The 26,237-nt window shown below is 40.3% G+C and overlaps 2 protein-coding genes across 3 annotated transcripts in view; one reads left to right on the top strand and one right to left on the bottom strand.

The window, feature by feature from the left end:
- The window catches only part of HEATR1 (HEAT repeat containing 1), a 34,169-nt gene extending 23,717 nt beyond the window's left edge, over positions 1–10,452 (top strand). The window contains exons 29-44 of the mRNA XM_014874658.2: positions 568–798; positions 1,479–1,605; positions 1,911–2,077; positions 2,702–2,748; positions 3,413–3,536; positions 4,330–4,470; positions 4,684–4,973; positions 5,707–5,857; positions 6,365–6,523; positions 7,174–7,308; positions 7,554–7,658; positions 7,752–7,920; positions 8,366–8,520; positions 8,870–9,028; positions 9,734–9,842; positions 10,234–10,452. Coding sequence (XP_014730144.2) covers positions 568–798; positions 1,479–1,605; positions 1,911–2,077; positions 2,702–2,748; positions 3,413–3,536; positions 4,330–4,470; positions 4,684–4,973; positions 5,707–5,857; positions 6,365–6,523; positions 7,174–7,308; positions 7,554–7,658; positions 7,752–7,920; positions 8,366–8,520; positions 8,870–9,028; positions 9,734–9,842; positions 10,234–10,322 — 2,358 coding nt within the window. The 3' untranslated portion in view covers positions 10,323–10,452. The remainder of the gene's footprint in view (positions 1–567; positions 799–1,478; positions 1,606–1,910; positions 2,078–2,701; positions 2,749–3,412; positions 3,537–4,329; positions 4,471–4,683; positions 4,974–5,706; positions 5,858–6,364; positions 6,524–7,173; positions 7,309–7,553; positions 7,659–7,751; positions 7,921–8,365; positions 8,521–8,869; positions 9,029–9,733; positions 9,843–10,233) is intronic.
- Positions 10,453–11,500: 1,048 nt separating this feature from the next.
- Positions 11,501–25,876, bottom strand: LGALS8 (galectin 8). Of its 2 annotated transcripts, XM_014874668.2 has the most exons (10): positions 25,723–25,876; positions 23,731–23,937; positions 20,128–20,216; positions 19,321–19,531; positions 18,541–18,657; positions 16,807–16,863; positions 16,702–16,728; positions 15,249–15,337; positions 13,215–13,380; positions 11,501–12,758 (listed from the first exon to the last, which is right to left on the bottom strand). In XM_014874668.2, exons 2-10 carry the CDS (start codon positions 23,842–23,844, stop codon positions 12,609–12,611), a joined length of 1,020 nt encoding a protein of 339 aa, XP_014730154.2. In that variant the 5' UTR covers positions 23,845–23,937; positions 25,723–25,876; the 3' UTR covers positions 11,501–12,608. The 2 variants fall into 2 exon arrangements, with proteins under 2 accessions (XP_014730154.2, XP_014730161.2); XM_014874675.2 differs by lacking the exon at positions 16,807–16,863.
- Between the last annotated feature and the right edge of the window lie 361 nt (positions 25,877–26,237).

The following is a 26,237-nucleotide window of genomic DNA, read 5'->3' as shown; positions in this document are numbered from 1 at the left end:
TCCCAGACTATTTTCAATTATATGTGTACATTTTCATTCTCTTATAGTTCTCTGTTATATAAAAAGAGAGAAAAAATTATTTCTTTGATGTTTTTCTTTAAAATCTTTACTAGCAGCCCAGATAAGTTTCTGTGACAAATTATTTGTGGCACATGATTATTGCATGTGGGAAGAGACTAATGTCACTTGAGACCATGTAGCTCATGTATATTATTTTTCCTAGGCTCTTGAATCTAAGACCCTAACTCAGGCAAGGTTTTCTGAAGGATGTGGCTTTGCTTTCACTTGAAAATGTCTTGTTTGTTTCAGCTGATGCCAAGTAGAGTTTTTCTATTTTTTTTTCTTCCCCCCTCCCCTTTTAATTGTTTTTGAAACATCTTTCTTGAACACTGAAAAGGAACTATATGATTAAAATCTTTACTTGGGAACACTTAGGTTTTCCTTGAGGTTATGCATTTTGCAATGCTGTTATCTGGCACGTAGTGCTTTCTCTTACATTCCAAAGTTGCAAGGAAGACCTTGTACCCATCTGCAGTAACGTGTCTGAACTGCTGTATTTGTGCACAGGCTGAAGACAGTGACTTGTCAGAGTCCTCGGGAGGCGTGGAGGAGGTGGTGATCAAGATCATCCGTGTGTTTGTGGATGCCCTGCCCCACGTGCCGGAGCACCGGCGCCTGCCTATCCTGTCCCAGCTGATCACTACGGTGGGAGGAGACAAATTCCTCTGGGTTCTCCTGGTGCTGCTCTTTGAGCAGTATGTGACCAAAACTGTGACAGCAACATCAAGCACAGACAAGGTTAGCAGGCTGAGGGGGTCAGCTTTTTCCTTGAGATCCTGATCTCTTTCGTTTGTGGTCTTGCCTTTAAAAAGGTTCTCATTAATGCCCAGGTTGTGCTGGAAAAGGCAGTGAGCTCTGGATTTGTGCTAAAGCAGAACCTGACAGTGATGTTGACTAAGACTTGTACTGTACATTCGATAGTGTTATGTCCTGGGGCCTAAACAATAAATCAGATCATACTGTACTGCAATCCTTGATCTGAAGAGCTGATAATCTCATTATGTAGTGCTTCAATAATAATAAAGTTGGATTTTTTTTTCTTCAATTGTGTTTGTGAAACATAATACTGGTCTTTCTCCACAGACTAAAATGAAAACCCTATTAAATTTTTGTGTAGGCAGGCCTTGAGATTAGGTGAAAGCATAGTTTATGGGGAAAACAGAAAGAATTATTAAAGGAACATTGGTTAGAAGATAGTCTTTGCTGCAGCAGTTTAATCTCTCTCTACACCCTCTGGAGTTATGTTCTCTCCAAGAGATTGCTGCTTTTACCTCTGGTGTTAATCCTGGCAGTGTCCAGCTCAGCATGGCATTTTCACAAGCTCAATGACAAGTTTTTGAGTATTTTTAATATTATTGATAGAAATATTATTTCTTAATCCTTGAAATACTCTTTTATTTTCCCTGAACCATTAACAGGATGCTGTTCTGGAAGCAGACACTGAATTTTGGATTTCCATCTGCTGTGAGTTTAATGTACGTTCGCAGTTCCAGAGCGTGATGAAAATAATCCAGTACCTGACAGAGCTGCCAGAGAACAAAGAAGGTAACCACAAAACAGAGCCAGCAAATGCTCATAAACCTTCCTAATGTAAGAGACAAAGTGTAGTGGTTTCAAACTAAAAGAGGACAGATTCAGACTAGATAAGGAAGAAACTTTTTATTCTGAGGGTGGTGAGGCACTGGAACAGGTGTCCCAGAGAGGTGGTGGATGCCCCGTCCCTGGCAGTGTTCAAGGCCAGGCTGGATGGGGCTTTGAACAACTGTAATTTTACTTTATTTCTGTGATCAGAAATTAAATATCTTTTTTTTTTCTTGGATGCAAATTTGTTTTGTCCATGTCTTCAACAGACGATCCTGAGACAAAAAAGTTAAGAACGTGTAAGACAAAGCCAAAAAATCTGGAGGGGCAGCTCTTTAATGTGGAGTCTCACTCTGACAAACAACTCCGGCATTTCAAATTCTTGTCAGTCTCCTTCATGTCACAACTTCTGTCCTCTCAGAGTTTTGTGAAAAAGGTAATAATGGCAGCTTGCTGCTAAACTGATCACTGTAGGTGATTGTGCCGTATTGTAATAGCTGAGGTGTAATTTACTTTTTAGTATGACTTTGTATTCAAAGGAGTTGCACTGTCCAGTGTATCTTACTGACACCTTTATTGACACAGTTTTGAAACCTCTCAGTTATGTTACTTACTTTTTAATAAGGCTTTTCCAGGCAGACTCCATTTATGTGACTGATGCATAGGTAACCAAGTGAAATTCTGGTCCCAGTGTATTCCCACTGGCTTTATGGAGCTTGGGATTTCACTCACAGCCTGTGTAACTCCAAATTCAATGTGGAATTCATGCTGTTAATTGAAAAGACAAAATGTTATGAATTTCAGGCTCTGACTCTAGCTGGTAGTCCCAGTTTTTCAGCTGAAAATCATCCACCAGCATGAAATGTATTTGCTAATGTGACTGCATTGTCCAAAGTTCTCAGATTTCTTTCTAGAATGATGACTTAAGTACAAATGTAGGGACTCGTAATTACCATGTTAGTGGACACTTGATTCAGAAAAACAAAGTTTTTGTATTCTGGCATTTTAGTTTAATGGGGGGAGGTAAGTTTCATATTTTCATTCTTGCTTTTTAATCCAGATAGTTGAATATGAAGGAACAGAAGAGCTGCAGGAGCTGGAACAGAGGTATGCTTTACATATGCCCTACTCCTACTTTTTGCTTTTACTGCAACCCAGGAATATCTTTAAGTGTAGTGCCATTAGAATATCTTTTACTCTAATGATACTTTTCTTAATGTCCTCTGCAACAAGCAGTATTTATTATGTTCAAGTTACTTGGTTTTGGTTTGGTTTTTTCTTTTAATAGAATGTGGAGCTTTTTATTTCAGAAAGATTGCTCTACCCAATATCCACTCTCTTTCTGTATTTTTGATGAAGGTTATTTACATGCTTGGCCATAACTGTCATGCTATTCATGTCTGAATCACTAAAGGAATTCCAGATTTTTAGCAAAATATTGGGTAGAAAAAAAAAAATCATTGTTCACAAGTGCCTCCGTATTGGTCTAAGTACCAGTAAGCAAAGATCGCAGTTGTAGCCATTGTGCTGTAAAAGCCAGTGATATAAAATTGAGGGTTTCTTTTGCAGAGGTCAAACTTCTATGTTTGTTCTAAGAGAAAAAGGGTGTAAGATTTATTTTAAATGCTATGTTTCATGAATGCTAATTTTTTTTTTCTGTTTCATTTCCTTGTATTGTTCTTGTCTTGTGAGATTTTATGCTTTCTAGTAATAACAATGGACTTCTTTAGTCTCCTTGTTACTTACTAAAAGTTACTTCCTTTCTCTCTAGGCTGTTAGAAGAAGTTCTTCACTATATAAACACTGTGGCATCTTCAGTGGAAGGAAATGTGGACAAGCCAACAGCCAAATTTTGGAGGGTTCTGCTTAGCAAGTGCTATGATATGCTGGATAAAGTATGTTTCAATGGGACATTGCTGCTTTTGCTTGTTCATATGATTATAAACTTCATAGGGTTTCTTGTTGCATTAGTACTATATTTCATTGGATGGTCTGTTTAAACGTTTAAACATTTATATCAATGTTTAAACTCAGCTAACAACTTGAATAACTACAACTAACAGCTTCTTAGAACAATCAGAGCAAAAATCAGGAATGCTGCTTTCCTTTAGTTGAATAGTCTACTGGCTGTAAGCAGCCATTTCACTATGTCTGGTAGAGCAAAATGGCTCTTGGCAGCATTTCTCACTGTTAACTCATAAAATTACTTAACTAATGCTCTTGCATATTCCTACATGAAATTAAATCCTTACACTTCTCATCTTACTATTTTTTCTGATTAGAAATATATTTGTAGAATTTGAATGGCTATCTTGTTGCATAAGTCAGAATATACATCTTTTTACAGCTTGAATTATTTTTTTTTACCTGTAAATCATATTCCAGTTTTCTTGGTGTACATGCAGAGGGCATTGGCAGAATTATTTTACATCAAGAGGGATAGCTCACAAAAGCAGACAAAAGGACTTGCTGAGGAAATATCAGAGCTAGTGGATAATGGCTGCTTAGCAGCCAGTGACAACAGACTAGCTGGAATGTGCTTTGTTGTTTTGTGTGCCTCAGACACAGCATTGGTGGGTTGTCCTCTCTTCTTTGATTCGGAAACCCATGAGGGAAGTTGAAGATAGGCTGCCATATCACAGTGCATGCAAAAGCATTTATGGTATTGCTTTGTTTGTTTTCTTGTAGGTCAATGCCTTACTGCCAACAGAAACCTTCATCCCTGTAATTGGGGGGCTGATGATGAATCAGCTGCCTTCAGTGAGACGCAAGGCCATGGACCTCCTGAACAACAAGGTGCAGCAGCGCACCAAGTGGCAGAAGAGCCAGGTGAGGCAAAGGGGTTAAACTCACTTCCTTTAGCAAAAAAGCTCAGAGGGAGATTGATGTGCAAGTGTTTGGCCCTGTGTAAGGATGTCAAGTACCAGTGCCAAGCCTGGCAGGGGCTCTTGAGCAGTGACATGAAGGCTGCCTGCCCACAGCTGCCTTGCAGATCCTGAGTTTCAAACTGTATGTCTGATGTGTGTGTTCTCCTGTCCTCAGATCCTGCAGCTCTTAGAGCTGGTTCCTGAGCTCATTGCCATTGTCAAGTGTAGAAGAAAGGAGGAAGAGGAGGAGCAAGCCATCAACAGGCAGACTGCTTTGTTCAGCCTCAAGCTGCTCTGCAAAGGTTTTGGCACAGAAAATCCAGCGCCATTTGTGCCTGTTCTGCAAATGGCCATTGAGCTCATTTCTTCAGAGAAGGAGGAAAAAAATGTGATGGGAAGCGCTTTGCTCTGTATAGCTGAGGTCACCTGTACACTGAAAGCCCAAGCAATACCTCAGCTTCCAAGGTACTGTTGGGTTCTTCTTAGTAGAACCAACTGCAGCAGGAATTAGTTATACCAAAATGCATTACTGAAGGAATGCTGATGAAGGCCAGATGGCAGTCTGCCCTTGTGTGTGTTTTGTGTAGACGAGATTGAAAGTATTTCTAGTGCTTGAAGGTGCTTTGTGGTCATAAAAGTCAGAAACCATTGGGGAAAATTGCAAGACTTTTATAATGCACAGTAGACCTCCTTATGGAGTCTGCTGCTGTCACTAGAGTGGCTTTAGAAAAATCAGACCCCAGTCTGTATTCTTTCTGTAGAACATATTGCATTTAAAAACATGAGAACAAGTACAGATGAAAAGCTTTCATGCTACATTATTTTATTCTCCCTATTCAAGAAGAATTCCAAGTATCTAATTTGTTCTTTGTAAGACTGTTTCATTTCTCTACAAATATAAGTTTCTTATTGTCGTTTAAACTAAAGACAGGGCTTTGAGTAACCGGGTAGAGTGAAGGGTGTTGATCTAGATGATCTTTAAAGATTTCTGACCAAACCATTCTGTGATTCAAATCTAATATCCTTCGTTAGCTTCAAAATAAAATATGGCGACAAGCCCAGAATAGTGAGTTTTCTCAAATATGCAAATTGTGAAAATCATCCCTGCAGGCTTAACAGATGGATTTATTTGATTGGAAATGTAGCTCTAAATGGTCAGTTATTTCACCTTTCTCTGTTTATGTTTGGTTATTCACAGGCTGATGCCAGCACTCTTGAAGACTTTAAAAAGTAAGAAGGAGCTGGTCTCCAATGAGATTTACCTGCTGAGTGCCATCACTGCTCTGCTAAAGGTTGCAGAAACACTGCCACACTTCCTCAGTCCTTACCTTTTGGAGTGCTTGTTGCAGGTGAGCTCTGTGATTCCTACAGGTATGTAAACGGGGGACAGGACCTGTCCAGATCCCAGAAGAAGCTGTAGAGATTACTTTCTTCCTCTGAAACTGAAATAGGAGTGTGTGCCAACTATGTGAAAGCTCATAACATGCTACTCTTTACTCAGTTTCTTATGCAGGTAACTCAGACACAGAACCTAAGAGCATCTCCTTCTCCTCCCTCAAATAGGTTGCCTCTTTGAAAAGGGAGATGAAGCACTGAAGATTTTTCAGTAATATCCATAGTCTCCTCAAATGTATATCTAACACTCTTGTTGCAGTCATTCTAACCCTCTGCTGCTGACATGGGCATTTTTCAGTGTTTATCTTCTGAAGACTGTGAGGCTTTGTATGCAGACAGCTTAATGTAAGGTGTCCCAAGTGGTGCAAACAGCAAAGTTCTGACATTTGCAGCACACAACTACTATAAAATAAGCTCTTAAGTTGCCAAGTAGGCCAAACTTTTGTTGGAATTCCTCACAGGTTGTCCGCTTGGAAAAGATTGTGGCCGAGTTTGGTCCTTCTTCTCAGATAAGTGTCCGTGTATCAACACTCAAAACCATCCTAGCGACGAGGCTGGCCCCCCGAATACTCCTGCCTGCAGTTACCAAGTGTTACAGTGAAGTGCTGCATACCCGCAAGGTAAGGGTTTTTTTCATCCTTTAGTACTGTGATACATGAGAAGAAAAAAAAGAAACAAGCAGGCCAAAATTTGGTTCAGCTGTGTCCCCTCCCAGTGCCTTGGCCACCAAGCAGAGTGAGAAACAAAGGAAGTCTCACAAGTACTGTTCAGCAATAGCTAAAACAATTTGTAATCAGCATTGTTTTGGTCACAGATCTAAAACACAGCACCATGTGAGCTGCTCTGAAGAAAATTAACTCCATCCCAGCCAAATCTACCATAGTTTTTTTATTATCATCTCTGGGGTTCTCTGTACTGCTGCAGTGATTTAGGAAAGGTAAATCTGTAAGAGATCCAGCAGTTTGATGTCCTTTGTGTGTTAGGTGATGAATGCTTGGGAGATCATCCCATTCATAAAGGACTTTATTTATGTGCTAGGAGCATGAGTAAGTCAGAATTCTCTCCAGTATGGCAGAGGGAAGACAAAATGCTTTTCAGGAATCGTACTAATTTAAGCCCCCAAAAGTACAGGGAAAAAGCTTTTTTTTTTAATTGACAGTATTTCAATGAGTAAATGCATGAAGTACATAAATCCAATTCTCTAGTTATGTTTCTCAGTTACTGTCAGTATCACAGTTGCCTTTGCATTGCTTTGCTTTTGTTTTGGCAGAACTGCCTAGGTCCCCTTATGAACATTTTGAAGGAGCACATTGCTGGTATGGAGAAGGAGCACCTGATCTCCCATCAGCCTGAACTGACAGCATTTTTCATGAAAGTCTTGGACTTCCGAACAGAGCATGCCGAGGTAGCTTGACTGGGAGCATGAGCAGCAGCTGCACCTCTCTACATGCCAATTCTATCACTTGTTTAAAAAAAGATTAGTAGATTCCATTGTATACATTTTCTGAAATTCTGGGTATCAGATACTCTATCTCAAAGTGGTTTTATGGTAGTTAAGTATTTAGTCTGAAATAGACAAAATTTAAATGTGCTTTGAAAGCTCCAATTCTTACATTTCAAACTTAGAATTATGTTTTCTGATTTTTCTAGGATGATTTAGAGGAAGTTGGTAAGATAGAGGCTTACATTATTGACTGTCTAATCAGTATGGTTATGAAACTTTCCGAGGCTTCTTTCAGGCCCCTCTTCTTCAAGGTAAGAAGTCTAAATGTAATTCATCTGTATCAGCATGTTTGTGTTTTCCAGTGCACAGGCACAGGAAGCAGCTAATCTGCCTTTCACTTTCAGCTCTTTGATTGGTCCAAAACAGAGGCCACCCTAAGAGACAGGCTGCTGACATTCCACCGAATAGCAGACAGCATTGCAGACAAGCTGAAGGGTCTCTTCACCCTCTTTGCTGGTCATTTAGTGAAGCCATTTGCTGAGACACTGAACCAGGTCAACATTTCTAAAACTGGTAAGTTGTCAGTTACTGGCTATAAAGGTCCTTAGTCTTGATTGCTGAGAGGTTAATTGTGGAAATTTTCATCTTACAGGATTTATTTCACAGCACACATAATTAATTTGTCTCTTTTTACTTCCTCTGGTAAATGAGAAATATTTCTCTGATGGAACCAAAGGACGTTTTTCATCCATGGGCATGGGGCTGTTATTACAATGTTGAGACCACGTGAAAATTTCCCATGTCAGTCCCAGTGAGTTCTCTGAGTATGAAATTGTGTAGAAAGAGGGAGATTTCTTTCTCTCTTTACTTTTCTCTTTTTCATTCATTGACTTCGTGCTTTCTTGGGCAAAAATAGGTGTTATTATTTTCTATGGAAAACTATTTGCCCCTCCTGCAGGGGGAGGTTTTGTGTTTTCATTCTGTTGATATTTTTTTCTTGTCCTTGGCTGGTGTGTAGATGAAGCTTTCTTTGACTCTGACAATAACACAGAAAAGAGCTGTCTACTGTTGCAGTTTACCATGGACTGTCTGCACAAGCTCTTCCTGTTTGACACCCAGAAGTTCCTGAGTAAAGAAAGAGCAGAAACCTTGATGCAGCCTCTGGTCGATCAGGTATTGACAAGTCCATAAAAACAATTCATAGGTGATTTTTTTTTACATAGCTTAAAAAAAAAAAATCAGGTATCAGTCCTCCCCCTTAAGAAAAAGGAGGGGATTAGTTCATTGCCTTTGGGCCACAGACAGCATTGATTTCTTTGCCTAAGGCTCTGAATTACTGATTTTTTAAAATTCCTTTGTTTAAATGTCTTCATTCTATAAGGTTCCTGCATATTATTGAGCTCTTGCAGACCAGGGCACTCCCCGTGATGAGCTTTGACTTAATTCTTAAGTACCTGAAAGCCAATGCTACAAGTGTTTTTGGCTGGGTTTATCTGAGCCTCGATCTGTTTTACTTCCACAGCTAGAAAATGTGCTTGGAGGAGACGAGAAGTTCCAGGAAAGAGTGACAGCACACCTGATACCCTGCATAGCTCAGTTTTCAGTGGCAATGGCAGATGATTCTCTTTGGAAACCACTGAACTACCAGATCCTGCTGAAGACAAGGCACAATTCTCCTAAGGTTGGGAGCTATCAGAATTTGAACTGGTTTTCTTTGTCGTGCTAGGAAATGGGAACAGTGCTCCCAAAATAAGAAGTGAAAATCAGAAGTGAATTAACCAAGTCATTGCAGAAATTAAGTCATAGCTGAAATTAAAATACTGGTGCTGTACCACAGTACTCCCAAGTTGTAGAGATTGGTACAACTCACTCTTCTGCTCTCATTGTAAGCAGTCAATATTCCATGTCTTTCATACTCTGGGGTTTGGACTTTTTGAAGATTTTGTAACAGTTGGAATAAGAGGTAATTGTTTGTGTATGAAGACAGGGGCACTTCAGAGGGGCAACTGGAAGACAGTTACCAGCTTTCAGACTTGTTCATAGAGTTTTGTCAAGACTCTCCTACTGACAGGTTATAGACATCAAGGGAGTGTACTTGGTTTTTCATAGTGCTGAGCCAAGCCCTGATACAGTGGAAGTGGCATTGTGACAGGAAGTTAAAGTCCATTATATCAAATAACTTCCAGCAACATTACCTGCTTCTTGCAACCTGTTTTTTATTTGCGACTATGTTAACCCAAATATTAATATTTAAATTAGCTCAAAACTAGTTCCCTTCAGTAATGAAAGATTATAACCTTATAATGAATGGAAAGAAGATAGGGGTGGGGGAACACAGGGAACTATAATGTAATGTTTGTTTCCTTATGTAATTGTTTTGGTTTAGGTCCGATTTGCTGCCCTGCTTGCTTTGATAGAAGTTGCACAAAAACTGAAGGAGAACTACCTGGTCCTGCTACCAGAATCTATTCCATTCTTAGCTGAGCTTATGGAAGGTAATGCTCTAAATTAGCATTAGTGAATGGTGACTTATTTCATAGATTCAGACAGGCTCATTGTTATAACTGCTGTAAATCTTATGAATTTATATATGGTAGTTTATACTGTGCAAAATGCAAACTAAAATGAATTATGTGAAACACACGCATGAAGTTCAGTTAAATTACAGTGGTTTCTTCAGTGTTGTAGCCTGTGCATATCTCCCCATGTGCAAGTTTTAGGTCAGTGTTAGAAAGAGTTTGCCTAGTTCAGTGACAAAATATTTCTGAATAACAATTTCATATATGGCGTTTGAGGATGGTTCTAGCCTTGATGAGTGATGAAGCCTTCCACAGGTAGCCTTGTAGTCACTGCTCTACTTAATTCTTGCTTAATTTCTTCTTCTAGATGAATGTGAAGAAGTTGAACAACAGTGTCAGAAGACAATTCAACAACTGGAAGTCATTTTGGGAGAACCACTCCAAAGCTACTTCTAAGTTTATGCCCTTCATTTTCAAATTTTGTCTGAATTGTGTTAGCTTTACACATTCAGGTGTTACAGGCAAGCTGTCATAACAATTTTTATCAGAGACAAGATTTTAACTTTTTAATAAAATATTTTAAGAATCTTGCTGTATCATTTCTGGATGGAGTGGGGACATTTCTTATGACTTTTCCTTAACTGCTCTTTTCTTAACAGTGGGAAACTGGACACAGGCTATGAACAAATCCTTAGTAACAACAGAGTAGTGAGACTCGCTGAATTCCACTGTCCTTGGGATTTACAGTTACTGTCCCAGTGGAAGGGTTGTCATGCTCCAAGCATGGTCCTCACTGGCCCAATGCACTGCAAACCTGAGAATCTGTTTTTTTCTGTCGTCTGTAGGGAAGTAAAAAGTATACCCATTGAAGATACTGAAAAAGATGTTCCAAGAAACTATGATTCATGTAGGAACTAAATCTGTTTTACAGTCTTTAAAAACTGCTGCTAATTGGCTGAAGTTCAAGAATAAATTGCTTGCTATGATAATGAATTTACCCAAAAAATAACTACTTGTTTTGCACCATGAGGTGCTGGTTCATTGCACTGGTACTAGAAAGACACTCAAACTCTATAAAATAGGGTTTAAAATGCAATGAGGTAGAACTGACACTATACAGAGAATAATCTTACATCTCACTGGGTGCTGCGAATGAGCCTCTGCCCAGGGTGCAGCATGTCATATAGATCCCATATGTGGAAAGATGACCACATCAAGCTCTTACAGGATTTTCTTAAAACTGTTAATTGTGTCTGCTGCCAAACAAAAATGACATTCCCATGAGAACATCTGCTGAACTCTTAGCTAAAGGCAAGGATACACAAGTGGTGTTAGTGCATGGAGGAGCTGCTTACCAGCTCCTGTGCTCCAGTGAGTTTATCCTGCAGCCAAGGGGTATGTACAGCACAACACAACACAGCACAGCACTCTCCTGAAGGCCACCCCAGCACGGCCACAGCCCAGCCCCAGCGCCTGCTCAGGTTAACTGCTCTGTGGATCACTAATTCCTTGATATGGAAATGGTTCTCCAGACAGGGTCACTTTACCAACTTGGAGATACTGGTAAGACAATAACAAAGAAAGGTAATGAACCAAAAAGAGATCATAGCTACTTAGCTACACTTGGAAAAAAGCAGAGTTCACATATGTTTTTATTTATGCTTTTTATACATTAAATCTGGTCACTTGAAGTTTTAGTGTACATATTATTACTGAAATTGCTTCAGTTTTAGCAGTCTTAAGGTATACAGGGATCCTTCAGGCATATATTGACAACCAGTAGTGACTTATTTTTAAAAATAATATAAAAAGACTGACATTTGTACGGAAAACTGAATAGGAACAGGTTATTTCACATAGATAGTGTTTTAACACAAGACTGAAAAAAGATCCATTCTCTAGTCCACTCCTGAGTAGTCGAGTGCCATTTCAGCTGAAACCCTACCTGGACTAGCTGGATTCAGACATATTTTTAAAATGATACCCACAAACATCTTCTTTAGACCCTAAGGATTCTTAAGCCAGTTAGGAGCCACTTCAGATCAAACAAGCTTTCAGAAGTTCATGTAACTGAAACCAGCTAAATCACTTTCCCGTGTTTCACTTTGAAAAACTAAAAGCTAGAGATCTTGGGTCCTTGTAAGCAGGAGGTGACATAAGTGTCAGAGAAGGTGCTATTGCAGCAGCAGGCTAAGAGGTAAGATCAAACTCCTTGCCCTTTGCCAAAAGTAAGGGGTCAATTGTTTGCTTAATCCAGCCTCATAGTAAAGGTTATAGGTGCTAACATAAATTAAGATATAGAAAATTATAATCCGTTGTTCTCCCTTAAATAAATTATAAACATCCCTTTGGAGGTGGATAACACTATCTTTGGATCCTATTCCAGTCTCATTACTACTTCACAATATTGAATGGATCTAATAAGGAATGCCAAATGATAGTTTAACTTAAACATACAGAGTGCAGTTGTTAGACACAGTATGATGCAGCATTTTCATATTGCTAGGTTCAGTAACATAGGAGATTTATCAGAGCAAACACTGACTTAGCTTGCCAGGAAACTGTAAACTAGAGAAGGATTTAAATTTGCCTTTAGCATTTCTGATTCTTGCCTAACTCAGAGAGGCAAATGCAAAAGCCTAGATAGATTAAAGGCAGGCTCAGCATGAGTCAGCACCTGTTTGTACTTGACTAGGAGGCACTGTCATTAGGTTAAATTCTTTTAGTACAGATTGAAAAGAACTACCAGCTCTTCACATCCAACAAGTGAATATCTCCCGTAACTTCCACCATGTTGATCTTTTCAAGTTGTTTAAAACGATGCTTGTACTCCAGAGTGTGAACACCGTTAATAGCAACTTTGAACTCGTAGGCATCACAGAAAATAATCAGCTGGAAAGCAAGAAGGGAAACAGTTAAGATTTAAGCTCAGGTAAGATGTGAAAAACAATCTGATGACCTAGCATAGATTTGGGCAAGACGTGTTTCTGTTAACAGAGAATGTTTCACACAAAAGCAACATTTAAAAACAAAAATGGGGCATCACTAAAATCCACAGAATCACAGAATAACTTAAATTGCAAGGGATCATAAGGATCATCATGTCTAACTCAATTTAATTTAAATTTCCTCTTAGCACAGATTGAATTTTTGCAACTACTTAAAACTGTTACTAAATAAAGACAAATCTCTGCTTTCTATGGTCCCATTTAATCCTAAGTATTTTCAAGACATGAAATGCAGGAATAGCACTTTTATTTAAATCTGTATTAGTAATAGGACATTTAAGCACAAATGTTAATCTGTTTGGCAGCTTTTTCAGTTTGACGCTCTTTCAGTTAATCTTACCTCAAAGTACATCCCTGGACTGAAAGGGAAGCTAGCAACTTCCTTTTCTTCTTCTCCCCAACTGTCATGAAGGTAGGAGTTTCTTACGAAAACTTTATTTTTCATTCGGGGATTCAGATGAAAAGCAATGTCCTTTGATCCACTTGGTCTCAGATTTATAGCAAAGCTGGAAGATATTTTTTTAAAGTTTACTGCACCAAGGGTTTAGACACAACAACAGCAGTCAACGCCATTTACCAAGTCCTTAGCCAATACTCAGGCTGTTTGGGAGCCAGGAGTGTGATTCACCTGAAGAACCAAGCAGGCAGCCAGCCAGCATGCACTTGTCTCCTCTGCACAGAAACCTTTGCTGGAGGCAGCAAAATGTAGGACACGACCCTGCTAGATTCACTTCATCACTCACAGCTTTCTGTACATGTCTCAGCAAGAAGCTATTGAGCCAAGAGCTGTTCCCCTTCTGCACTAGGAAGCAGCATTCTCACATGAACATACAGAGCTGCCTGCTCCCCCACCTCTTCCACTCAGGCAACGCAGAGTGGGAGGCTTCATTTTACCTAAAGACATCATATTCTTTCTGCCAACAAACTGGTTGGACTCTAAGGAAAAGTTCAAGGATTCTTTTCATGCATTTAAGACTGCTGGGACGCCACGCATACAAAATGTTTTGTAGGCAGCAAAGCTCTGCCCAGGCTGAGTGAATATTCTGCTGTCTCAGACATACCCACCAAACAGGGTTACTAAAGGGGAGCTCTGGAGAAGGGTGATCAGAAGGAACAGTCATTCAAATTCAAATGAATGCTTCAACCTGTGGCAAAGACCTTACTGCATTTGAAGAAAAAAAATATTCTCTCCCCACCCAAGTTAGCTCCAGCTGTCAGATTGTTGCCCTCTTTTGAGAATTACTCAGTCCACATAGGAAATATTGCAACACTTCCAAGCTGTGATGTTCTCTTTTTCACCAAGAAAAAGAAACATCTACAGCTGTGTGAACTGAGCAAAAGACATAACTTATAAACTCTATATAAATATATAGGTTTAAAAGCATAAACATAAGAAGTAGACAACCTGCATGCTTTAACAGCCAAACCTCTTCATACTTATATGCATCTGAGCACATTCAGCACTTCAAAAGTGCTAATAAACTTTTCAAGCCAAAAGAAGGAAAAGAAATGCTACTCTCTAAGTATTAAATATCCTATTCAATTTGAAGTCCATCCAAACTTTGTGGATAAAGATTCCAGAACTTGGATTCCAGTATGAATTCTGAATGCTGTTCAACTGCAGGGAAGAAACATGCCCTGAGAAAGCAGGAGTGCAATACACATACACAATGCAAAAACATGCTTCTCGTAATTTTCATTTCTCATTAATTGCTTCATTTTTAGGCATGTTTTTGCAGAGCCAAAACCACCCTTCAAGTAAAGAGCATGCTGAAGCGCAGACAATTGCCCAGCTCCATTTTGACTTTTTTCCCCAGGCTGAACAATCCCAGTTCTCTTGGCCTTTCCTCTTAGAGAGGCACTCCATCCTTCTTAATCATTCCGTTCATCACTTTCATCACTCAGTTATTGTCAGTTAGGTACCTTCATGCTTATACCAAGCAGGTTTGTCAGAGAAATTTTGTAACATGCAGCATTAGAGCACACCAGCAACTCGCCTCACTTATGTTTCACCTATTTCTGCCAGATCCTTACGCTTGGATCTCTTTAGAATAAGAGCCCTCTCTGTACAGTACATTTGCTCACACTTCCTGCACAATGGAAAGCCCTGAACGAGCACACAAATTTGTGAATGACACAGATTTAGTAGGTATGACACTCGGGTTTTACCTTCACTTTTCACAACAGAGCTGCTTTTTTAAATCTTCTCTGAAGCAGTAATCCTGCTGGTTCCAGAGGAAACTGCACTGTAGTTTCAGGTGATTCCAGATGCAAAGTTGCAAGTGAGTAAGGATATACAGAGGCAATAGAAAAGCCTACTCATTCTCAAGAGCACCTCAGTTAAATAACAGAAAAAAAAACCAGTAACACATACCTCTTTGCGTTTTTATTCACTTCTCCTTTAATGGCAATTGTGCATCCTGGATGAAGTGCAGTATCAAGTTTCCCAACATAAGGAACACCCTAGAAGTACATCCCCAGTAAACATTTTGACTGTGACTTACTTTTTTCACTTTTTTTAATACAAGCTGAGCTTTACTATGGCAGGAAGAAATTTTGGCCTACAATTGCAAATCTGCACTTAGAGCTAAAGTTATTCCTACCTGATTCCTGCATATTGCAGGATCCTAATACTAAGGTGGAAAACTTACACTGAAATATATACATCAATATATTGGGTTTTAATTTAGACTACCACCTTGGGTTGAAAACAAACATTATTTACAACTACTTCTGCCACCAGTAATAGTGGAAGGAGGGGAAGAAAGGGAATGAAAAAAAAGAAGAAAAAAGTAAGCATGAAACTCCCTGTAATAGTTTAAATTCATATCACGTCATTATTCAGACTTATACCTGACTTCTAATCCCTGGAATTATCAGTCTTGCTTTAAAGAGTAAGACTCATGCTAAGGTGTGCTGTTGTCCCAGGTCACACAAATACTAGAATTAGAGTCACTAAATGTTCTATCCTCCTGGCAGCAGTTCATAATGATAGACAGTGCAAGTATTTTATTTGTCTTATTTTTCATTGTGTTAGAAGTTATTTTTATCCAGGGAAAAGAAGGGAATGCACTTCACTTTTATGTTTTTGCTGAAGTCCACCACTTGAAAATTACAGTATTGCGTGTTACTTAGTTTTGAAAAGCGGACTGAAGAAGGCAGGCTATCAAGGGACAAAGCATTTAAAATTATGGCACTCAGTGCAATTTCACCTTCTCCACAAATTCTATTTGTATATATTCCTGGCTTCAACCCCTTTTCAGTTGAAGTGTGCTCCTTGCTCCAGTGTGGATACAGTCCACCCACACAGGTTTTTGCAAAAAGATGAGTACTCACTCCATCTATATTCCATGTTAGCTGGATGCAAGTTCCACCCCTAAGGTGGAATGCTTGCATTGCATTGCAGCTACCTAAAGTGTAGACAGGGATCTGTCAGCAAGAGACAGGTTCCACACGTTAACATAATATGACTGCAGAATACTTTTGCTTTGCAGGTATTCCCTAAGGTAGAGAAAACAAAGTATGCCTATTTGAGAGAAAATTGTGAATATGACTTGGTCCATTAAAACATCAGATACTTCACCTTTAATTTCTTTGTTTATGGTTGTGGATGCTATGTTTACCTTTTGGGTTTTCTAAATGATTTAGCGAGAGTCTCATCTGCACTAGCAGCAGAGAAAAGGATTAACCTCTACAAAACCTCATTGATGATCTTTCTCCAGCTGTCAATTCCTTTCTTGTTATCTTTTGTGCATGTCTTTGCATTAATAACTGTATTTTTAATTTTTGTATTCTACATTTGCCACAAATCTACAGGAAACACTTACCAATTCTGAACCATTTGGCATTTCCCCCTACAAGAGAAGAAAAGAACATTATCTAGCTTATCAGACAACAAGGAGATTCATTCAACCTTGTACAAACATACGTACATTTTCTGTGCTTATCTTTGTTACTCCTAAAGACGACGGCTGAGAGCCTTGTAAAGACTGCAGAAAGAGAGACATTGAGGTGTCATTGCTAATATCATATAACTTTAGCATAAAGCTGGTTTAGAACAATGTAAGGATCATCATGCTTTGAATGGTGAACTGTTAAGATGGAAATCTAGGGCTGTGTCAATGAAAAAGACAGAAACCCCTACAAACCTACCCCTATAGAAAATGTAGAAACTCCAAAAACTACAGAAAAGTTCTGAAGATCAACTGCTGAAGCCAAATCAAGATTTCTGAAGATCACCTCATTACAATTTGAATCTTTATTTACCAGTCAGAGCACTGTTAAGCCCTCAGGATCTCAGGATACCCAGAGAGTATTCCTCCCTGAGGTAGAAATACCAGTATGGCAAGTCCACACAGCAAGGTTCTTGGGATTCTAAGCAGCCCTCTACATCCTTGCCCCTTCTCGTGAGAAGGACAGACGAGCAACATGGTCATGGCAGAGACAGTTCCAGCATAGCCCCAAAATATTGTGTCTTCAGGTTGTTTATTTCAATAGAAACCCCCAACTTCCTCCTCAGAAAAGTGTATTAGATGCAAAGACTAAAAGGAAAGAATCGCCTTTCTCCATTCCTTCCTTCCACAAAGCACACAGCATCACCAGCCACAGATTAAACTAAGTGTATGTTTTGTGCTTGGGTCAGAAACCAACTTACAGCACCTGCTTGCCCTCAAGCTCTTCTTGGAGCCAGTCCTCCAAGATCAGGATGCAGACAGCTTTTGCAGGAATATTTTTCTGGCAACATGCCCAAGGCCAAGTGATCAGACCCATGAAAATCTGTTTACCAGCTTTGCAAATGATCTTTAAACATAGCAGACCTATGTTTAAAGCTTAGACTTCATTATGCTCAGCTTCACCTCCTACCAAAACAATTATTAGTCTGCTGACCTGAGTTAGACCTGGTATTTGGCAGCAAGAGTCAAAAGCTTTGCCCACAATGTAGTGAAGACTGTGGTAAAGAGACTTTCAGTTTCTGTTCTAAAAGTCTAACTCTTCCAGAACAAAAGGATGTCTGCTTCTGCACAGGAAAAAACTCCCTGTTAGTTTCCTATCAGCAGCACAGCTGGCAGCTGAGAGGAGGCAGAGCACAGCCTTCACTTTGGATTCACTGCAGTTTGGTCCACGTGCAAGTCAAGCTACAAAGTCTGAGAAAGAACACGCCTTCTCATCCCCATAGATGTACTCTTCTGACTTCATTCAACAACATGCAACAGTTAAGCAGGAAAAACGGGGCAGTGTGCACCAGGAGATCCAGCTGTGGTTGACCTTTGCATTTCAAAGCCAAACAAAAAGCTACAGCCAACTAAAGGCTAAACTTGTCACTTAGAAGCACTGAATACTCAAGAGTTCACTCTGGAGCCCCTGCAATATTTGGGAAGTCTAATCCACCCCTAGACTAAGTATCCAATCAATTCTTATACCATCTGTCCTGTCAACTTTGTAAGCCGTAAACTTTTGTCACTTTCTTGCCCCTAACTGCAAGACTAAAACAGGAAGACAGAAATCCTCATGAGAATCACATGCTGAAATGTTGGGAAACCAAAATCTCTTTACTAACATTGGACTGTGTAGCTGCTTCTCCTTCCCTCCTTTTCACCAAATCCCACTATGCCATTTAGCAGGACAGAGGAAATTACTCAAACAAGTCAGCTATCTATACAATTTACCTTAGAAACAAACTCTATGGTTTTGATCTTCACTTTGCCACCTACTCCAAGAGTATCTATTTTTTCAAGGCTAATTCTGTGGTTGTAGAGCAGCAAGTGCTTTTTGTTTACAGTCACCTAAAGAGACAGGAAAGAAAACAGAAAAACTGTATTAAACATACATTACACCAGCCATGTATCAACTTGTATGCACAGATCTCTGGTTTACACTGGTTTGGTACAGAAACAATTTGGTACAAAACACTCCAAGGAGTGCCCTAGAAATATCAGATCAACTAAGCTCATCCATGATTCAGTCTCTCCGTCACTATTAGGGAGATTAATATGCCTACACTAAAATTTGCATTTCACACCTTTGTTTCTAACACCTAGTCATTTACCAGTGTAGTATTATCAATGTAATAGAATCTATTATTGCAGTCTAACAGAGCAAGACAAATACACCTCACATGTCCCCTCCAAAAGGGCCGTCCTACACTAGTCACAGAACAAGGCTATCCCAAGATTAGCCCTTTGCACATACAGAGGGAAGGGTGGAGTAGCCATTAACTGTGGCAGGAAGTTACTTGCCTACTCATCCAGTTTGGAGGGAAGCAATACAAAATTAAAGATCTGATTTAATTAGCACCTCTTTAAAGAAAAGCTTTAAACTTTTCTGTAGTTAGACTGTACCTAGGTAACAGAGACACCTAGACTTCCAATACTTATTTCAATTATACAAAACACCTCTACTTTATTGGCCTGACAATGGCTGCAGATGAAGAATCAAACCAGACTCACCTGGAATTTATCCTTTAAAATCATGATGACAATCTCAAATGACTCTCCTTTTTCAAAGGGCATCTCATAAGTGATCTCCTCCCAGCCCCACTTCTCTCTCTCCAATGTGTTGCAAACAATGTAGCCAGACCTTCTGAAGCGTGGGTTGAAATGGAACGCCACATCAGCTCGAGGCTTTATACTGCTGCCACACTGTAAATCCACCTGGAACCTAATCATTAAAATAAGACAAACCACATTCAGCTCAGTCTCTCAAGAACTTACCCAAAAGTTCGGTACATTTGTGTTTTACTGTAGAGTCTCAGAACAAGCAGACACAACGAATGTCATTGGATAAGAAAAAATTCCCAAACAAACATTTATCCTCCTCTCTTCCTACATAGCTGTGAAAGGCTCTCCCATGAACTACTGCAGTGAATATAAATGTTCTAATTTATTTAATGGTCATTATTCATATAATGTAAACTCTCCACTTACTGTGCTCACCACCTTCCCCCCTACCATCACCTTCAGCAGAACATATCAAATGAACCTTGGACAAAGTCAGGGAACAGAACCCCCTTACTGGGCACAAGCATGAGTCCATACCTCCTTATCCAGATTAAGTTAATTCCTACACACAACACACTCAGTTATCAATTTTGTTAGTCTCAGATTACCCTTTAAGCCTGCATTCAATCTGATGCTATCACAGAGATTTAGATCAAGGCTTTGTGTGCCATCCTAAGTAGGACCCCTGGACACATTTCATCCATTACATTCTTGCTCACATGGTGACACTGCAAAACATGACAACATAGTCTCTACCTGTCTGCATCATCAAGAACAGTCCCATGTATCACAATCAACTCTCCAGGAACAAGGCCACCATGTATTGTCCCAGTATATGGAATGATCTAGAAGAGGAAAGAACAAAAAAAGAAGAAAAAAAATTCTAATACCATTTTGTGATGGAAGAAAAAAAACCCAAAATAGTTTAAAAATCAGTATTCTCATTCTTGATTATATGATGCTCTACAACATTAAAAGAAACATAACTAGCTTTTAATATAAAAGAAACCACAACAGGAAGGGAAAACCTGGTATATTCTCCCCTATGAAAACCAAGCTTTTCAGATAAAATTAAAACTAAATTTTCCATCCTCCATTCTTAGCTCTCAAATGAAGCCATAATATTTTATTGCCTCACTATTCATAGAGCATAAAGAGGATTCACTTCAAATTAGATCATTCCCAAGGGCTATTATCAGCCCCTTGCTGGTACCAGGAGGCAACTTCCACAACTCCCCTGACCCCAGACTACAGGAGCTCCCTTTTTGCTAGTTCTTATTCCATTAGTGAAAACAATGATAGGAAGAGACTATGTCACAGAATGTCTTCTTAGTAAAAACTACACAAAGACAACAAAATACCTCATCCTAATGAGCTGAGAACTGCAAAGTGCACTGATGCAGCCCTGTTCAGGAGTCTTGGATTTTATGGTGTCTACAGTATGCAGTCTGGCTCAAAGCCTCACTATCTTTTCTTCCTTATCAATAGCTGGAGAAGGTAACATATGGATGTTACACTGAACTGAAATGGCAGTATGGTGAGAGCTGTTAAGCCATAGGGAGGGATATCTCAGTTAAGATAAAATTCCCAAACACCCTGGCACAGCTCCCCTGCAAAGACTCAGACATGCACAGAAGCCCTACCTTGATCATCCAGCATTTCAGGAAGGGATGGAAGCACCTTAACATTAAACTGTGGAAATTCCCAGGTGCCTGGCCCAAAAGCAAAGCAGTAAGTCTACATCTCATCACATGTGTGATGTGCTTCAGATTGAAAAAAGAAGTAAATGGTAGAAAATATTGCTTTTACTCTGATTAACAGACAGGAAAACTTGCCAAGGTTGGTTTTGGTAGTTTATAAGATTTTAGGATACCTTTGAAATGAAACCTCAATTGCAAACAAGAGTTCCAGTAATTTAACAACAAAAATAACAAACACACTACTCTTGAATGGAATATTGGACCATAAAAAAACAAGTTGAGATTTTGTTTTTAAAATATATAGATCATTGCATGAAACAGGCAGATATGAAAAGGATATGTGTTTGCTGACATATATTTTTGTTAATCTGTGAGAAAAAAAGAACAACAGAAATTGCCTAAATCCAGAGTGTTGATAATTTCTGTCAGTAGACACACATCCTTTTCTGCTCACTCTCTACTTTCCTTCTCAGCTACTCATCCACTGCATAAAACCTAATTCAGAGTTTTCTGAATCAGGAAATCTTCTGCATCAGGAAAAAAAAAAACAACTTGCTTCTCAAGCAAATTGTCAGGTGAAGTCTCATGATTTTTATTGGCTTTAGCAGGTGCAGCAGAATAGGATCAAAATGTGAAATTAAGAGTCAAAAGTGAAAGAAAAGTTAAATCCCTTTGCTTACTGGCAATCATTTGGTTCCTTAAAATACAAGCTACACACCAGAAGGTAATTTTTATTCAAACAAAAAGAACAATAATAATAAAAAAGGAAAAAGTGTATCTTGATTGTTCTCATTTTTACACTCTGCTCCTGAGGGGCAGTAGCTCTATTGCAATAAAGTAATAAGTTACTGGTTCAGTCTCCAAAGACAAACCAAAGAAACACACACAGGTCAGGGCTACTGGGACTTGACAACTTTAGTGAAGCAATTCTATGCCCCCGAAAAGGAACTGTGGCAAAAGCACTTCTTTATATTCAAAAGGATGCATTTATTTAAAAGAAAAGGTCCCATCAACTCTTCAGAAGCTAAGATGTGGAACCTACAAGACCATAATAGAGCATTTTCTGGGTGCAATACCACAGACTTAATGAGACTCTGTCATCACAGAATGTGCCTGTAATTTCCTCATGTCTCAAGATGCTCTTCTACTTCTTTTTCCTCATTTATAAGAGTAGTGCTTGTCACATGACATGATCCACCATCATTCTGTCTATCTTCCAGACCTCCAAAACTTAGCTCTAAAGCCAGCTGGTCAATGTCAACTGAGTTTGAAAGGTCTTGAAGACGATATTCTTTCTAAAAGAAAATGCCAGTTTTCATAAAACAAGAGGAGAGATTATGGCCTTACAGAGGAAAGGACTGTGACAAAAGCTTTTATCCAGCATGCTGGATATCAGACAGCTGCCCCACCAGATGGGACATGACATCATTTCTTGACAGATGGGTGGAGTAAAGGGCATAAAGGAGGAAAGCAGATCTGCGTGCTTGAGAACAGTACAGTAATGAAGAAATACATCTCAGAACTCAAACCTGTAATAAAGCTATGAAGTTTTGCTGCTGATGGAACAATGTACTGAAACCATGACATTTTCATAGCCTGCCCTGCTGCAGAAGGGCTGAGGTTGGAATACACCTCTGGTCTCTAAGCAAGGGCAGATAGAGAAGGTTGCTCACTGCCTTGTCTGGAGGCTGCTTCAAAGCCATCAGCACAATCTTCCCTAACTCTGCCTCCATATTTCAATCTCAAATACTCATTCTTTTTTCCACATAGGCTCTTAACACCTAAGCTCTAGTTGAATTCTCCTGTTAAGTCTTTTCACCCATCACACTCATCAATCCCCTTGCAGCCATCCAATTTTGCTGGATTCTTAGTCTCTCACTGACACTATTCATTTGTCCTAAACATCTCCTAATTCTTTACAGAATACTTTACTTTACAGATTTCAGTATTTTTAAACTGGTCTAGCACAGAATGGTAAAAATACTATTTCCTGCAGGTTCAAATGAACTACCTTTTTAAAGACACAATGGAAGATACAGCTTCAGGTCACCCCTTTTAGGGTAAGCCAAAGTCAGGCTGCTGTCACAGACCATGATAATGCTAGAATTTTTCAGAGAAGACTCCGAGCTAGGCAAACAAAATTCTGTCAAATCCAGTCTTTGCAACTGCTCAATCACATCAGCTCAAATCTTCCACAGAAAAGAGGATTTATTATGATTTCAGATATATACTATGAAAAAAGACTCCAAGTTTAGTTGTTCAGAAAGAAGCTACAGGCACCACAAAATAAATATTTCAGGAAAGCTGCCAGGCACCACCCATGTTTACAGAGAATAAGAAGTGAAAATACTTCTTATCATACTTTCCAGCACATTCTGCAAAAACGCCAGATATCTGTGTAAGCTGCACATGAAACAGGATTGTCCTCCAAGGCTGACAGAAAGCCTGTCCTCGCTCAGGAGTCCTGTCCATTTGTTTACAGCACAATTTCTAAACACCATCAGCTCTTCATGTCACCTGTGACACCCTCCCCCAAATACCTGAGTGGTGCAGAGCTCTCAGTGGCATCTGTGCACAGTGACATAAACCAGCACTACTGACATAAACCATCCAAGTCCCATTTCCCAAGGGAGACATGGCTGACATGAAGAGCAGTTACCGGGTTACTGATTTTCTGCTGTGATGTATCCCAGGACAGTTCACGTATTTCTTTCTGGGGTGTATCCAAGGTCAGTTTATGCATTTCCTTCTGTGGTGCACCTAAGGATGTCATCTTCTCTCCTCCAGCTGAAGTTTGTCAGTTCTGCGTGGCCACTCTTGTGTATGTAAAGAACTCGCTGATCAGGCAACACCAATGGAGGAATCCCTTTGAAAAAAAAATAACAACCAGAATTTAAATTAAAGGGAAACAAAGTGACACAACATGAACTGAAACTCTCCAAGGTACAACTAAAAATAGCACAAGAAATGATGCAGACATCTTTCCAGTAAATCTGCTGGAGTTTTGAAATATAAAATTAAAAAGCTTCCTTAAAGCACTGAGATGCCACACTGGTAAATAACGTCAGCAGCAGTGTGCTATCCCCAGATTTCCCACGGCAGACAAGCCTTAGCAGGTGACCTTGCCTTTTCCACCTTTATCTCACATAAAGTTAAGAAATACTAGGCAAAGACAAAGAGAAAAACAGAGGGTGTTTTATATTTCTACCTCCAACATATACAATCCCTGAAGTCCACAAGTAATTACAGGAGTTTGTAAAACCATAATTAAATGCACAACATTAATAAGAAATAAAGCTTGTGAGTATACTCGGCTACACAGCAACTTCTTTAGCAAATCCCTTAGCAAAGTGACCAAAATTCAGGGCCCAAATGAAACTACTAAGTGTTATTTCTGGCATACTCTGGAGAAACAAGGTAGCACATAAGCTGTGTGGTGATGACAAGCAGACAGGGAAAAAGTCAAAGCCACATTATTGAGTGTCAACAGGAAGCAATGTTATGAAGGAAAAAAAAAAAAACAGAAAAAAATCCAAAACAAAACCAAAACCCCAAGGTTTGTGGCCTCCATTTTGCAACATCTGGCTTATCTTGTTGGAGATTTGGACCAGGTGAGTAGTAACTCACCTGCTTAAGACCAGTATCTACAATACAATTCAGAGAACATAAGGTGCCAACATTACACAACTATTTCGCCCTTTGACCATCTCAAAGGATACTACCATAAATTCACTTTTGCCTGTGCAGGCAAATTTTATTGATTTAATTTTTAAAAGAAAATAAAGACCAAATCAAACAAGAATTTTGCCTTTAATGTTGTGGAGTACAGCAGCAGATTCCAAGAAAATGAAACCTACAACCCAGCAGCCTGCTATCTGACCTTCCTGTGCGTGCAACAGCAATCTAGATCCTGCTAGGAGAGGATCCTGGCACAGGATCTTGGCAGAGCAGGTGATACCATGACAAAGTGATGAGCTAAGGATTTTCTTGTTTGCCTATTAGTATTTTATTGACAAGGTCGCAATAATGAAGGAAAGCTGCAACTCAGGCTGTGTTTGTCAAAAGCAGGACATGAAACTGCAAAGCTCTCCTGTACCCATCTGTCAGATGAACCACTAGCAGGGGATGTGTAGCACCAGACCTGAAACACGGCAAGTTAAGGCTCCCTGACTCTGCTTTGAGAACGGAGATACACAGGCTGCCTGTTAATTTCACACACTGCAAGGGGCAGGAAATTCCTGGAAACAGGAAACCATAGACGCTGATAAGCAGCTTTCCCACTGTGACATAGAGAAAATGTGTCCTTTATGACTTACCTGCATGAGGGTAACTCCGGCCAGTCCTTAGAATTAAAGCGAGATTTTGCACCAGTGCGAACAAGGCTTCGGCAAAGAGAATTACGGAGACGCTTTCTGGATACTACAAGCAGCTAAAGTACAACACAGCGGCGGTGTCCCCCCGTCCCCCGCTAGAAACCAAACACTCCCGAACACTGGAAGGACACAGGACCAAGAAACCTTGGCCACTTCAGCCTTACAGCGAACCGAGGCAGTCCCGACTCCCCCCAGCCCCGCCGGGAGCAGTCCCTCTGCCCGACACACGCAGGGGCGGGCAGGGGGCATGTCCCTGCATTCTCCGTTCCGTCTCTTACCTGCAGGACGCACCGCGGCGATCAGCAGCTCCCGCACACCCGCGGGACGCGTGCGGCCGACGCGGCCGCCATCGCCGCCGCTCCCGGCCCCTTGCCCGCCCCGGCCCTCACTGCGGTGACGTCACAGCGGCACCGCCCGCGCTGGGGTGTGGCGCGTGCCCGGCGCAGCCTGCTGGCCCCGGCGCGCGCAGGCGCGTGCCCCTGCAGCCGGCGGGGTTGGGTTGAAGCGGGGCTATGGCGGCTCGGGGCTGGGCTTGCACCGTGTGAGGGGAGTTGCGCTCCTTGCCCTGCGAACCCTTCGCTTCCTGTGTGTGTTGTGCTTCCTCTGAAGGTGCCGTGTTACAGCGCAGCCCCGTCTCCTGACAAGGCACGTCGCACACAGAGTTACAGAATTGTCAGGTCCTTTCCAACCCTCTGGTGATGAAGTCCAACCCCCATGCGAAGGCAGCGTCACCTCGAGCCGCTGACGCAAGAATGCATACAGATGGGTTTTGAAGGTCCGCACACAGGGAGGC

The sequence above is a fragment of the Sturnus vulgaris genome, chromosome 3 (genome assembly GCF_052056855.1).
Source record: "Sturnus vulgaris isolate bStuVul1 chromosome 3, bStuVul1.hap1, whole genome shotgun sequence".
NCBI classification, from domain to species: domain Eukaryota; kingdom Metazoa; phylum Chordata; class Aves; order Passeriformes; family Sturnidae; genus Sturnus; species Sturnus vulgaris.
This window is presented reverse-complemented; position numbering and strand designations above follow the sequence as displayed.